Source organism: Hippocampus zosterae, chromosome 4 (genome assembly GCF_025434085.1).
Source record: "Hippocampus zosterae strain Florida chromosome 4, ASM2543408v3, whole genome shotgun sequence".
NCBI classification, from domain to species: domain Eukaryota; kingdom Metazoa; phylum Chordata; class Actinopteri; order Syngnathiformes; family Syngnathidae; genus Hippocampus; species Hippocampus zosterae.
Genome location: NC_067454.1, coordinates 22,008,973 through 22,024,006, shown reverse-complemented (window position 1 = coordinate 22,024,006; position 15,034 = coordinate 22,008,973). Strand labels below are relative to the sequence as shown.

The window sequence follows — 15,034 nt, the reverse complement described above, 5'->3', positions numbered from 1 at the left end:
GGCTCTTTCTGCCGCTTCAGTGGTATTGCGGAGGGCTCTCCTTTTCCTCTCTCCATCGATGCCTAAACTACAGTAGGCTCTGGCCAAGGAACGGGCTGCAAATCCTCTGCAACCAACCTCCACAGGGAAACACCTTGCTCTCCAACCAGCCAGCTGGCAGTCGCTGACCAGTCCTGCGTACTTGGAGAGCTTCCTCTCAAAGGCTTCTTCCAAGCGATCTTCCCACGGCACTGTCAGCTCCAGCAGCACTGCTTGTTTGGTGGACTCCGATACGAGGACAATGTCAGGTCGTAGGGTGGTAACTGGCTGGGGAACTTCAGCTTTTTTTCAAGATCCACCAAAAACTGCCTGTCTCTTGCAGATGTCAGGATGCCTGCAGATGATGTTCTGCTGGCCGCGGTAGGCTTGTCCCCAGCTCTGACAAAGGCGATGGTTTTATTGGAGGGGCGGAACTGTTTAGCCCATGCCAGCCCTGCGGTAATGGCTTCCGCGATAGTCTTAAGGACTTGATCATGCCTCCACCTCAGTGGCGTGCGGTGAGATTCATGGTTGGTGAGGCACCGACTCCTTTAGTGTCAGATTTACAAATGTATCAACCAAAAACAGTAGCTTATTCAATTGGCTACTGGTTATTTCATATCCAAAATTTGACCCCATGGGTAAAAATACAATATTCTATTGTATTTTTCTTAGACCAATTTATTTTGTTATAAGATTTTGACAGGCTCTGCAGTTTGGTGTCATCAAAATGTTGTGACATCTCATTAAATTTTGTACAGTCGACCAAATCGAGGAAAGCTAGCTCACAAAATGATCAAACCTAGCTTTCATCTGAACACTGATGTTGACCATAATCTTGTCGAACATTTGTTTTCTCTCATCTCTGACCGACTGATTTCTTCCACTGTTGTTTCGGCCAAGTGTGCTGCATTTCTGCTCAAATCGCTCATACGGTGTGTTAAAGTCCCGTCTCATGCGTTCAACAACTCCGATGGTGTCGTGGGTTCGCGCACAACAATATCCAATGTCCATGACTTTGTTTTGCAGCACTCTAAAAAGTGCATCAGTTTCACTGAAAATGCCCTCATAAAAAAGCATGTCGATGCTTCTGACAGCCATCGATCATGTCCAGTGACCATCATTTGAGTATCATTGTCCCAGCGATCGGGATCATAGGTTTGCGATACTAGTTTTTTTAACACAGCTGTTTTCTCCAACACTTCCAAGACATACGCAGCTACAGCAGGGTCTCGCCTATCATCACTTACATCATCAAATCCTAAAAATGCTTCCATCTCCACAGTCCACTTCACTTTTGGCAACATAGCGCAAAATAACAGATCTGTGCTTTGTTTGTGATATTCGTAGTCTCGTCCAACTCTATGGAAACAAATGGGGCAGCATTGAGCTCCCTTTTTAGATCATTTATTATCACATCACCGAAAGCTTCAATTATTTCGTTCTGTATTCTATTGGACAAGCCAGAAAGCACACTGGATGAGTCCAAATGTCTAGCTAACCTCTCATCTTTCTCATCAAAAGCATGTGATAGTTCTACATAATCGCCACGATTAGAAGAGCTTGCCCTCTCGTCGTGATCACGAAATGCCACCTCCCGTTTAGCGAAAAAGCAGGTTGCATGAATGAGGTCTTTCACAATCTCTCGGTTTTCCCTTACCTTGGCATTGCGGATGCTAACGTTGAACCTCCACTGTTCGTTCAATGCCAAATCGATCCTTGCGCTTTTCATATCACAATATCCAGACAAGTTGAGAACAAAAGGCAGGGAAAACAGTAAAGACGGGTTTTCGAAGGACAGCCACATCACCGTTCTTTTCGGCTTTACCACTCCGTTTGAAAAGTTGTCCGGGCTGCCCCGTAGTTTGAAGCAAACCTTTTCACTCCGGCGTTGGTCTACCTGTGTTAATCACGTTCACTTTTGACTGAAAGTCCAGTTTTGAGAAGTTTTTTAAGCTTCGATATATAATCCTTTTCTTCCATTTTGGCTGTCCGACGTAGCAAATTTAAAAAAGGATCGCACTTGACTCGCCTGGCGCCTCTGCACAGAAGAAGAGCGCAACGTACCTGTTTGCTCACGTACGCCCTCTTAATTGCGGCAGAGAACGATCTGCCGCAACCTATGCCTTTTCACTGCGGTTTTATTTCCCATCAGCAAATCTAAATATGTCACCCAAAAAACATTAAACTTTAATGGTTTAAAAACATTAGCCAGACTTAGGAAAAGCAGATCAAATAAATGTATCTGCAAATGTTATATTGCTGATGTGCAGATGTACGGCAAGCAGGACGTGCCAGTTGCATGTATCAACCCAGTTTGTGATGATTGCGCAATGCAATGCGCGTTCAGAGGTGCGGCACTGCCTCACCTGCCTCCCCTGACCGCACGTCCCTGCTCCACCTGTACCGTCCATCTCCAAGTGCCCTTGTGCAGCCACTGAGGATGTGTTCCAGGGTTCCTCGCTTGGAGCACAGTGGGCATGCCGGTGTCTCTGCTATGCCCCATGTGTGCAGATTTGACGGGCTTGGGAGCACATCATAAACTGCCTGGATGAGGAATTTAATGCGTTGAGGCTCTGCTTTCCAAAGCTCTGCCCAGGTCACTTTCCTCTCAACTGCGTTCTCCCATCTTGTCCAAGCACCCTGTTGTTTCATTCCCACAGCCTTGCAGGTTCTTGTGTCCTCCACTGCTGCTCTCACCTCGTCCTGGACAAGACGTCGCCCCTCCTTCCCCTTGGTGTTCAGCTGGGGAGATGGAAAGGATCCTAGCCCAGCTCGACCTCGTGTGACCACTCCAGTCAAGCACCTGTGCCGGAGCCTTGCATCTGCCTCTTCAACCGCTTCCTCTGCCCTCCATTTCCTGCCAGTCCTCACTTGGATCCCAGCCTTAGCCACCTTCGGATCTCTTGAGTCCCTGTATTGAACCACTTCTCTGGCTCTGGTGACCTTAAATTCCTCCTCCAAGGATTTGAAGGGCAGTTGCAGTTTGTTGCTGTTTCCGTAGAGAGCGATGCTGCTCAGGCTCTTTGGAAGTCCTAGCCATCTCCGGAGGTGGCTGCTGACCTTCCTCTCTAAGGTCTCAACTGTCGACATGGGGACGGAGTAGACCACGAGGGGCCATAGGATCCTGGGAAGAATGCCGTGCTGGTATACCCAGGCTTTAAACTTCCCCGGTAGGCCTGACTTGTCCACTGATTTCAGCCAGCCATCCAACTCCGTGCATGTCGACTGGATAGATTTTGTGTCTCTCAGAGAGCAGTCGAAAACCTTCCCTAGGCTCTTGACCGGCTTCTCTGAGATTGATGGAATGGCTGTGCCTGAGATGGTGAACCGGAACTTGTTTTCCACCTTGCCTTTCCTTAGCATCATAGATCTTGATTTGGCGGGTTTGAAACGCATCCGGGCCCACGCCACCAGCTTTTCAAGACCCTTCAGAATCCACCGGCAGCCTGGGACTGATTCTGTCGTGACTGTGAGGTCATCCATGAATGCCCTGATGGGTGGTTGCCGTTGTCCGGAGTTCGTGCGGGGCCCTCTGCACTCTGGCTCAGCAGATTTTGTGAGCATGTTCATGGCTAGCGAGAACAGTGTCACAGAGATAGTACACCCTGTGATGATGCCGATCTCCACCTTGTGCCAACTGGATGTCATTGCTCCTGAAGAAATCCTCATCCTGAAATTGCTGTAATAATCAGCGATGAGATCTCTGCATCTGCTAAAATACAAATGTATTTTGTTGCAATATATCTTAGACCGGTGTAAATTCACCGGTGTAGCGTGCACACGTATAAAGCTGCTTACTAAAGAGAACCGTGTTAACCGCGGTGCAGCCCCATTTGCATTCACGCAACAGTTTCTGCGGCCGTGCAATACAGAGGCGATTGCTCTCGGACTGCAAGGGAAGCTGAGCTTCCCATACAATGTCCAAAAATAAGTGATCAAATACATGTTTGTACATACAATTGTGTGGACACGTCATGGACTGAATATGCGCTACAACGCGCTCAACTTTATTCAGAGTCAGCTTCTTATTACTGGTTACGACGTGACTCTCTTCTCATTCATTCCCCCAGCTTCACTGTGCTTTACACTGTGTGGACGCTGAGAGTCGGCCGCGCGGACGCTGGGCGTCGAGAGAGTTCAGTGTAGGTTGTCCCAATGCATTGAAACGAGACGAGTCATTGGATAAATGCCGCTTTTGTCTCACTCATCGGACACTCAGCGTCTCTGGGAGTCTATGGACAGATGGTGTTTATGGGCTGAGCTTTTCTGCATGATTATTGGATGATCTCTCTGAGGCTGAATCTCTTTTGATTGACAGCTAAATGAACCAATCACCGATCTTTTGGTGTAGGCATGGTGGGAGCATTTTTCAGTTCTCATTCTGTTCTGAGTTGAACTGGAGACTTCTTCTAATCATCTGAGTGACACTCTCTTTGTTGAAAACGACAAATTAATCGTTCATTTCTGTTGGGTTTTATTGTAGTTGTTGTAGGACACTCGTTAAGTACCTGGAAAAGATGTCTTGTTGGTATGACAAGGTCACAGATAAGTTTGTTGAAAATGAACGGAGAGTAGAATCCATGTATAAATAAACGGACACATTCTATGATGTAGGCCGAAATTGAGCTTCCCCTCCTTTGCAGACCAGCATCCGCCACTGGTGCAATACGATAGTAATAATACAAAAATAAAACATGCGCATGCTTAAAGTGTCCTTCCTTTTCCCCGCCTTCTTTGTGACATATCGAAAAACTATCATTCATACTTCTCCAGACAAATCAAGCGCTGTGGTCTTTAAGACACCATAAAACAGTGGTCCCCAAACTTTTTCCTGTGATGGCCACATAACTTTTCGCTTCTCTGATGGGGGTCAGTTTGTAACAGCAAAAATGTATTGTTTCCCAGAAACCCACACAAAATCAAATAACTTTTTTTGATACACTCGCAATATTAAAGACGTCTTTCTTCTCGGGACACAGCACCTCCGCGACAGCATTCGTGCATTTCTTGACAACCTCTCCTTACCGCTGCTTGCTGTCAGTTGAGCAAACCGAAAGCTAGCCCGAACAGATGGCTGGTTCAGCTGAGCTCGGCGTACAAATGTATTTTGCTGAGCTAATGTTCCTCTTTTTAGCGTTGACAGTTTGTCTGCTCTCATTTGCCCAAGCAAAAAAACGTACTTGTTGTGGGGACGGGATTCATAGTGTCTCCACAGATTGTATTCTTTGAATACCGCCACCGACAGATGAGACAGACAATCTTTTCTTTGCATTGAAAAAAATTGTTTCTCCATTTTGGGTTAAATTCACTGTATTCCGAATATTTTTTTTTCTCTTACCTCACCTTTTCGCCATGATTACATTCTCTTTGAGAGGGACGGGTTTAGGATTTTTTTTCTGGGGTTGCCAGATAACGGCACAGACCACAGAAGGATGGAACAAATGTCACGCTATATGTGTTTATGAAATTGTTACTAGCTAATAGTTCATGAAAATAGTTCATAACTAAGGAATATTGTATTGCAAAAGCCAAATTTTATGATAAAATACAAATATACATAGATGAAAAATAAATCAAAAGACTCTCTGGTATTGTTCAGGGGGGCCAGACCAAATGTGGAGGCGGGCTGGATCTGGCCCGCGGGCCGTAGTTTGGTGACCTCTGTCGTAAAAGGATGGTAGAGAGAAAGTGTTGCAGCTCTGAAACAAAGAGAGCTGTCGTTTTGGTTCTTTTTAAAACATATACTTTATTAATTTGTTTCACTCAACCAACAACAGGCTTCTCCGTCTCTGTGCCTTCTGCTTGAGTGGCGTTCAATGAATGCCCCCGAAAACGTAAATCAACGATGACTTATACTCAGAAAAGCAAATCAGGAGAGGAAATCGCAAAATAAATTAGATGGGGAATTCTATGGGGGCTTTGTGAACAAACAACAAAGGAACAAACTACACCAATAACTCGGAGACAGTCCATTCTCCTACAAAAGGAAAGATGACGGAAGTGCAATCGAGCACAAAAGCAACGCATTCTACCCGTAGGTAATCAACTCTTCTCACGCGTAGCGAGTCTACCCCTATAGCGTTCACACGTCCCGTTTTATATCGGTGCTGGCCCCCCAACTAGCATTTACGCTGGAGTACATTTTTAAACCACCTCCTGAGCAGGGTTACATTTCCTCCGGTTTAAGCTATTTGCAGGGGCTATCACCGGTATAACGTTTTACGTGTGAACGCTCTCGGGGGGCGCAGCAGCGGTGCCAAACCGGAGTAAAAGTTGCCATGCGGACACCCCTATAGATATCTTGAGCCTCACTGTCCATCATTTGCCAGACATTCGCCTAGACGTATTTAGCGCTGCGGTCAGCACTAATGACAAATATCCGTGGCATGATATCATTTTCACAGATTTGATCGTACCCTGACTTCTTAGGACAGAGCGTGTCCATTGTCCTCACCGTTTTGCAACACTCCCCATGCTTGTAATTGTATAAACACTGCATCAGTTTCCCCATCCACCCCCAACAGCTCAGGATGCCGTGTATTGGAGCCACACAATTGGGCCTCAGTTTGAAGAGTGGGCTTCAGCATAGTTCTACCATGATGCAAAAATGAACAGCTTAGGCTTTCTCCTGAAATTACTTCTTCCTTTGCAGCTTTTATTTAGCCTTGGGCCTTGCTCAAGCGTGGGCTTTATCAGGTGCTGTCAATGTCTGTTACTTAGGTCTGTGACGTAGGCCACAGAATTCATTGTTTTATGTGTCGTGTTGTATTATTTTGTCATTTTATGTTAAGTGTTCTTTTGATGGCGGCGCAGGCGCCCGCAGCGGCTCCTCTTGTCGGTTTAAGAGGGAGGAAATTTCATCTGTGCTGTATGCACATATAGCACATTTGACAAAGTTGTACTTGGTACTTGGTAATTGTTCAAGTGTTTTATGCAAACAATCCTCAAATGATTTTTTTTTCAATAAAATTTTTTTTAATGTAACGCTCAGAACATAACCTGATCTGTGAACCAATAATCATTTTCTTTGTTCTTTGGACAGGATTTTGTCCATCACTTCTATGTGCTGCTCCCAGAGAGCATCCGCACCACCAGAGATGACATCCAGCACTGGCTGGACCAGCTGGACCTGGAAGCAGATGGGTATCAAGTCGGCAAGACAATGGTATCGTTGGGCCTTCCACTCCTGTCACTCTCGTATACGCAGCTTCTTCAATAGCCTCTGTTTGTGATATGCCAATAATATTACACAGATGTATGAAGCAATGGATGTCGTTCATAAGGGCACATGAAGCTTCAAGTACGAGCAAAATATGTTGACACAACGCTACAAGGACAGTGAAACTCAATATTTATTTATTGCTCATGCTGTCACAGCACGGCTTTTTAGGATTCGTACATATTGTGTGTACGTTGCCATTGATTTAGGAAAAATAAAATGGATTTAAAAAAATGCTTTGCACATCTTCTATACATATATTGCGCGTCGTCCCGCACGCGGTCTGTCCTTCCGTCTGTCCCTTTTCAAAACGTACCTACTCCTGCGCGCCGCCACTGCGCCGCTCAGGCAGTGGCTCACTACGATCGCGCGGGCATCTCAGCGAAAAAATTTTGTCTACCCACAAGCATTGCAATTAAATTGTTATTTATTTAGTAGAGCTAAACATCTCTTTATTTTCACGATAAGCAATGAAGATGAACAAAAAGTTGAACCAAGCAACAACACTTTTGTGGGCCGAAGGCTCACCTTACCAGCCTTCCGCAGGAACTAGCTGATGAGCCGCCCGGAGGGCAGCGAACCACCACTTTACCAGCCTTCCGCAGGAACTAGCTGATGAGCCGCCCGGAGGGCGGCGAACCAGCTAGTGTAATGATATGGACATTATGGGATCACAACTGTTACCATGACTATGTAATGAAGGCAGTGCCCCATATTTGGTAGCGTGTGTGTCATCAACATGGATAAGGGTCCATGTCTTCAGGAGGCTGTCTATATAATTACAAGTTCATACCTGACATTTTTGTGGCCACGTGTCAGATATCTGAAGTTTGTGTGTGCGCTTGCTGGCGACTGTTTGCAGTACTAAGGGGGAGTCTCCAACCTCTGCCTTTATTAAGCCCTCGTTACCTTACGCTAACTCTGTGGTGCTCCCTCCTCTCAGGTGTTTCTGCGGGAGGCAGCGCGTCAGCAGCTGCAGGCCCAACTCCACGGTGAGGTTCTCAGGCTTATCGTTGTGCTGCAACGACAGTTTAGAGCCCAACTGGAGAGGAAACACTTTCTTAGAATGAGAGCGGCGGCAGTCTGCATCCAGGTATGCTTCCTTCTGCGTCTGCTTTGGTTGGATTCGTGACAACTTTACGTCACCTGTATTCATTTTCTTTTTTGTTTTTTTAGTTGCGAATTGGTTATATTTGGGGAGAAAAAAAACCAATTGATTATTTCGCCCCCCCCCCACACCCTGTTTAATTTTTCTCTGCCTTCTGAATTTTTGCTATGAGAAATTCATAAAATCACATTTCAAGAGGACTTATTTCAAAATATTGTCAAGATAACGTTCCTTACATTATTATACTGTACCATGAGCTTTTTTGCGACCAGTTTTCTTTTTCGAAACAGACTTAGTTTGGAATCTGTTGATTGTGTATTATTATGTAAGTAAAATGTCAGTAATATATAATGTGACTGTTAACACTATCGCCGCTGTCTTCTGACAAACTACGCATTCAATAAATGTTTTGATTTTGATTACCACCCAAATCATTTTGTTTTTGAGCTTTTCCACCTCATCTTGTCATCCTGTCAATTTCCCATTCTGTAAGGTGTCCATGTTAACGTACACCATTGCCCATAGTTTCAATAATTTATTTTTTAGGCACATCCCTGTGTGTTTTACTTTTTAGATACATTGGAAATCCCTTTTGACCTGGTGCAATGATGACATAATTTGCTAATTACTCAGATTGAATGAAGTCCAAAAAGTTCATGAGCAACAGTGCATTCCATTTAAAGACAAGAACTGACATTAAAATTTAAAAGCAATAATATTGAGCGTTATTTATTTGCCAACAGAAATGGTGGCACTTGTACCGACCCATGGAAGCCGAGGAAGTGCACATTGACCAGAATGCCCATGGGAAGGCAGCGTTGTGCCTGCAGACACATTGGCGGGGGTACAGGGAGCGTCACAGGTTCCGGTTGTGGAAAGAGGCTGCGCTGGTGCTTCAGAGGGCATGGCGACTGTGGCTGTGTCAACGCTGTACGGCAGCCCTGGTCATTCAGACGGCCTGGCGCTGTCATCGAGCAAAAGAGGCCTACTTGCGTCTCTATGCCGCTGCCGTTTACCTCCAGGCTATAATCCGAGGCCACCTTGCTCGGCAACGGTAAGACATGGAAGAGGTGTGAAACACCGATTACATTTTCGTAGATGTAACGCCAACTCTGATTTGTCTGTAGTGATCGATCATCACAACGATGTTGCGAACACTTTTTAACTTGATCGAGTTGAACATAACAATAGTTGCAACGCAAGTCGGTGGAAAGAGTAGATTGAATGTCTGCACAGTTGTCTTAGATTCTACTTGGTCAATGTTCAGCATTCAAACCAATTTCAGTGTGAGCGAGCCCTTATGCAAGCACACAAGACAGCCCTGCAATCAGCTGATCCGCTAAAAGAAAAAAAAAGTTATCGGCCTCTAAATCTAGACTTTAAAAAAAGTTATCATCAGATTTCATCACAATTTTTAGTTGGCCAATTAAACACAATATCTTTCAAAGTATTGCTAATATGAAAATTGTCTTTCCGGCATTTTCAACAAAGAAATAAGAGTTTACAGAAACAAGTGTCCCTTGTATTAAAGATAAATGCTAAGTTAAAAAAAAAACTCCTCAAATGGTTTTGTAACAAACATCTTGCTGGCTTTGTTGTGCTCACTAACATTGTTGGCATACATTTCAATAATTGATCTTTAAAGTGTGTGAAAATTGTAGAAATTTAACACATGGGTGATTTTTACGGTGTAGTGAAAACATTTTAAGTTAGTTGAAGTTTAATTGATTTACATTGAACTGTATTCAAAATAGAATGTCAACTAAGATGGCAAAAATCACATTTTAACTTGTTGTTAAGCTTAACCTGTTTCCATGTCCTTTCACTCATCAGGTTCAGAGAACTGACCGAACAGAAGCTCAGGGAGAGGAAGGATCACCTACAGAATGTACAGGTGAGCGTTTCACCAGAAGATGAGACCCTTGAGGGAGTCATGGGTTTGCACCTCAGCACTTGGGAGGACAACTCCTATGAGTATCGGGAAAGGCCCCTCAACATCCTTGGCGGCACCGATGGAGAGTTCAAAGAGGAAAGAAAGAGAGGAGAAGATGCCAGCTCACCCACATGGCACTCTGAGGCACCTCTTTCAGTCACTCCAGCCACAGCGCCCGTGCGAGACAAACTCAGAGCAGCCGAAGAGCTCAGCCAGAAAGCCACCCGGGCCAAGCGAGAGAGCCGGAGGATGCGAGAGTTGGAGCAAGCCAAATTCAGTCTGGAGCTCCTCAAGGTCCGCGCGACCTGTGGTGAGAGCTCGCCCACCTCTGAGGAAAGGCGCTGGTCTGTTGAACTGGTGCCCTCCATCACCCCTCCTCTGTGTTCACCACAAGGCACACCTGACAGTCAGAGCTCCAAAGGCAGCTTTGAACTCTTGAGTATTGAGGATGCTCCCAAAGCAACAGAGGAGGTGACTGACAGCGAGGACCTCTGCTCACCAATTGGCTCACTCGGAGCATTGTCAGAACCAAGTTTGGAGGCTTTCTCCATAAGCCCAAAGACAGAGCAACCCAACAGGGCGCCGGCTTCAGATGCCGGCAGCCATTTTCAACAACAAACGGAACCCTCCGGCTACTCTACACATCCGTCCAAACTCGAGAACTACCTCCCGACCTTTTTTGTCCCTGCTAATGAAAGCAACACTGTGACTCCTAGTCATCCAAATACGGCACCTGAACAAAATGCAAAGATTGCCGTCTCGACAGCTCCCACCATTCAAACTCTAAAAGAAAGGCGAGAGTCAACACGTAGGCCGGTGGTGGTGGTCATCAGTATGCAGAAAGAAAGCCCACTCGGCGAAGAGCTGAGCGAGCTGGTCCGTCGCTGTGGCGAGGTCAGCGACACGGGGTCTCAGAAGAAGCTGCGAGGGCACGTCGCAGCTCCGGCGCCTCACGCACCCTGCCCTGCTTCCACTGGCCTCCCGCAGGTTGATCCGGTTGTCTTGGAGAAGCTGGTGCACCTGAACGAGGAAAAGGAGGAGAGGCAGCGTCATCAGAAACAACAGAATGAGAGGGAAATGATGGAGCAGATAAGACAACAGAAAGAAGCGTTAGAGCGTCAGCGCCTTTTCTTTTTTCAGCACGAGAGAGACTTGTTTGAGAAACAGAGAGGGGAGGCTCTGCAGAAGATACAACAGAGCCGGCAGAGCGAGCACGATGTCGGTAGAACTGCCGCCTCTAGCAAGCCGCCTAGACCCAGATCTCTGCTCATTGAGGGAACGGCGGGGATAGTTCCTCACGGAAGAAGCCAGTCGGAATCGTCTGACCCTTTGGTACACTCTCCACAAAGGGAGGGGGTCCCCTGTCGTGCTGCTATTCCCCAGTTACGTCGCCCTCCACCTGCCCCTGCCCCCACAGAGAGGCATAAGGAAGGCAAGTCTGCTGCGGAGGGCTGGGCACCCAAACTCACTTTGCAGTCCAAAGATGGAACAACCAGAGTGACAGCAGCCACCGAGAAAGTGCAGCGTAGTCGGGGCTCCACGGTTAATGTGACAGCCCAGCCGGGAAAAATCTTCTTCTCTCCCAAGGACAAAGTAACATTTGCGAAGTAAGTATCAACAAAATAATCTACTTTACTTGGGTCAACGCTGAGTTTTAACCAGTGGTATAGTCCTTAACTCATCAGTTGGAAAAAAAATAATAATAATCTCAGCATTACTCACTCTTTGACTGCAATATTTGGGTGATGTATTTCATTTCTTTTGGGCAAACATCTTGTCTGAGTGAGTAAGTATCCCAGAAAAATGACACTAAATCTTTTTAATGTTGAATAATCAATTATTTATGCATCAAAAGCATATTTGATACATATTTAAAAGAATATAGACTTTATAGCACAAAACCTGACAAATGTTCAATATGCGTACCACCTGTGAGACAATGTAAGTCAAATTGGCTGTTCAGTCCCTGCCAAACAAACTGTAACCCTGCACAGACACCCTTCCCCATGTTCTTTTTTTATGCCACAGCCACCCCCCCCCCCCAAAATGCATTTTTTTGGTAACACCCTGTATTTTGGTTATCTTGAGAAAACCAAACTCAAGAAGAAAGATTTTATACAACAATATTGACTTTGATTGGATTATGCGTGTGCATACATGACCAACTGATTCCTAAATTCAAGCGATACTTTTGGGGGGTGATTTACAGCACCAAGGGACTAGGAAAAGACATTGAAAAACACATCACATATAAATGAAATATATATATATATATATATAACGTTTGTTTGATTTCATTTGGTTGAATCTTTCTTTATCTAGGTAAAGTTGGCTAAATTAGCATAATGCCTATTTGTTTCTTTTTTCTTCTTCAATATTTTCACTTCAGATTCGATAGCGTTAACGTCGCCAAAGCTACATCTCAAGCTGTACCCACAGAGGGGCCGACATATGTTTCAAGACTGCCGAAAGGAACAAAAACACGTGATGTAAGCAGAATTATAGTTTGGTTTTTGTTGTTGTGTGTCTTGTATTTTGGGCGTCCTATTTCTGTGTTACACCAAAGTGGTGGAACACAACTAGAAGAACAGGGGTACGAGAGCAACGGGGCTCGATCATCTTTGCTATTTCAACATGCTCTTATCACTTCTGGTGAACTCCAGGTGGGAAAAGTCGGGCACAAAAAGAAAGCCCGAATGTCACGGACTCGCTCCGACTTCCTCACCCGCGCCCCTATCCTTTCTATTGGGGGCGATTCAGATGAGGATGACTATGATGCCACCAGCCCCCTACATTCCCCTGTACCCCTCTCCAAGCAGAGCTCCACGGAGGAAGGCCTAGGAGGCTCCTGTTTTAGTGACTCCGACATGGTAACAGGTCCCACCGATGCCATCGCTGGCCTTGGCTACGTTCTTTACTTCTGCTTCTTTTCTCCTAACCCCCACAGCGTAGAGACCTCACACTTCTTTGTCCTGAGCTTCCACGTCTGTTTGATTCAAATGACTTGGAGGAAGACACATTTTTAAATGCCTCAAAACATGTTGTATTGAAACACAACCTGTCCTCGAGAAGAAGAAATGAGTTATGAATTATGAATCACAGGCTCACTAAACCTCACTTTCAGAGATATGTATCAACCGTAAATGTTAAATTTGCAAGAGACTGAAGGAGGGCGATTTCTCAAATGTGTTTTCCCAGCCCTACTACTAAATTTTTATGTGGGTTTACTAACATAACTTTGCCTTTATTTCTCTCACAGGTGTTTATGGAGTTTTTCTTTAATGTTGGAAATGTTTGGTGCAAAACGTGCATGTCTATGTAGTCTTATTTCAATTTTAGCTGTCTCGACATTGTCCAAGTATAAAATGGGTGGTGCCAAGTTTGTTAACTCTCTTGAGTTCCTATAGGAGTCAGTTATAACTGGGTACTATATTGTTTGTGGGTGATAAATAGGCACGATACGAGACTGGAAAAGGATGTGTGACTGTACTGTAATGCTGCCACCTACTGGTAGGTCGTGATATAGACCGACGTTTCAGGACGATTTCATCTCATGTTTGGCCCAAAACTGTTATATGTTCTCACACATTCTAATTTCAGCCTGCAGGTTCAGAGGAAAAAAATGATGTACCCAAAGTTATGTCATCAGGAGATCTGGGAAAAGGGGCATCTTTGCGCAAGAACTCGCAGGACGGAAGGTTTGTTGTTTTCCTGATCTTGGAAATGTATATATGACATGTTATACATTTGAAACAACAATGTTTTGCATGGTTCACAGTCTTTATCAGCAGGTGTTTGTTCTGGAATTTTTTGCAGAGTTCGTGGAAAGATGCGTTTCTGGGGCAAGACCAAGCACAGCGATAAGAAGATCGCCAAAGAGAAGCTGATTTGTGGGACTGATTCCCTGGAAGGAGACTCTGGAGACATTGGGCCATTGCTAAGAGAAGGTCTTTAAGATCAGTTTGATGCTTTGTTTCATTTTTCAGTCAAATCCATTAAAAGCGGTTGAGTGTGGACAGAATGGAACCTCGCCACACTTGTAGATTCCAAACGGTGCGATCACAATGTCCCATTTATCAGGTGAAGAAAACCTATCGCCGCGCTGCAGTCCTGACCTGACATGGGATCGTGGCTTCAGAGACTTGAAAGAGAACAAGGAACCTTCTCCCAAGGTGAGACGACGGCGCAGTGTAAAGATCAGCAGCGTGGCCGCGGAACCCATTCAGTGGCCCAGCGATGGCCTGCAGATCCTCACCTGCACCCATGACTACAGAAGCATGAATGACTTCCTCATGAAGAAGGTACGGCCGCATGCGCATCGATTCTCAATGACGGTCACCTACTGCATTATTTGGATATTTAAGTGTCCAAATGGGATTTGGCCCTGTTGCCAGTCAATTGTCCACATATTTATGTGCCTCGTGCTCTCATGCCTCTCGTAAAATTCTCAAGGATAAGATGGCTGTTTTTGTAAGAACCCCAAATTAAAGCCACCGTGAGCATTAGTCACATGTTGATCTTTCTTTTGAATTTCAAGGCATGTGTTATAGATAATAAGCCATTGTGCTGGAAGACATTTTGGCCTAAAAGTAGTTTGCCCGTGATGTTTTGCTTAGATCAACGACTTGGACACAGAGGACGGCAAGAAGGACACCATGGTGGACGTCGTATTCAAAAAAGCACTGAAGGAATTCCGTTTGAATATCTTCAACTCCTATTCCACAGCCCTGGCGGTATGGAATCTTAGAGGAAT

At 45.3% G+C, this 15,034-nt stretch overlaps 2 protein-coding genes across 10 annotated transcripts in view; one reads left to right on the top strand and one right to left on the bottom strand.

The window, feature by feature from the left end:
- The window catches only part of LOC127599381 (uncharacterized), a 207,536-nt gene that overhangs the window by 124,723 nt on the left and 67,779 nt on the right, over positions 1-15,034 (bottom strand). The window lies entirely within an intron of this gene.
- The window catches only part of myo9aa (myosin IXAa), a 107,236-nt gene that overhangs the window by 81,416 nt on the left and 10,786 nt on the right, over positions 1-15,034 (top strand). For 8 of the 9 annotated variants that reach the window (XM_052062967.1, XM_052062965.1, XM_052062966.1 and 5 more), the window contains 10 exons: positions 7,064-7,186; positions 8,184-8,333; positions 9,092-9,402; positions 10,182-11,888; positions 12,671-12,770; positions 12,945-13,151; positions 13,882-13,979; positions 14,098-14,228; positions 14,362-14,582; positions 14,898-15,014. In XM_052062967.1, the coding sequence (XP_051918927.1) occupies positions 7,064-7,186; positions 8,184-8,333; positions 9,092-9,402; positions 10,182-11,888; positions 12,671-12,770; positions 12,945-13,151; positions 13,882-13,979; positions 14,098-14,228; positions 14,362-14,582; positions 14,898-15,014 (3,165 nt within the window). The remainder of the gene's footprint in view (positions 1-7,063; positions 7,187-8,183; positions 8,334-9,091; positions 9,403-10,181; positions 11,889-12,670; positions 12,771-12,944; positions 13,152-13,881; positions 13,980-14,097; positions 14,229-14,361; positions 14,583-14,897; positions 15,015-15,034) is intronic. The other variant, XM_052062970.1, reaches the window with a different exon arrangement.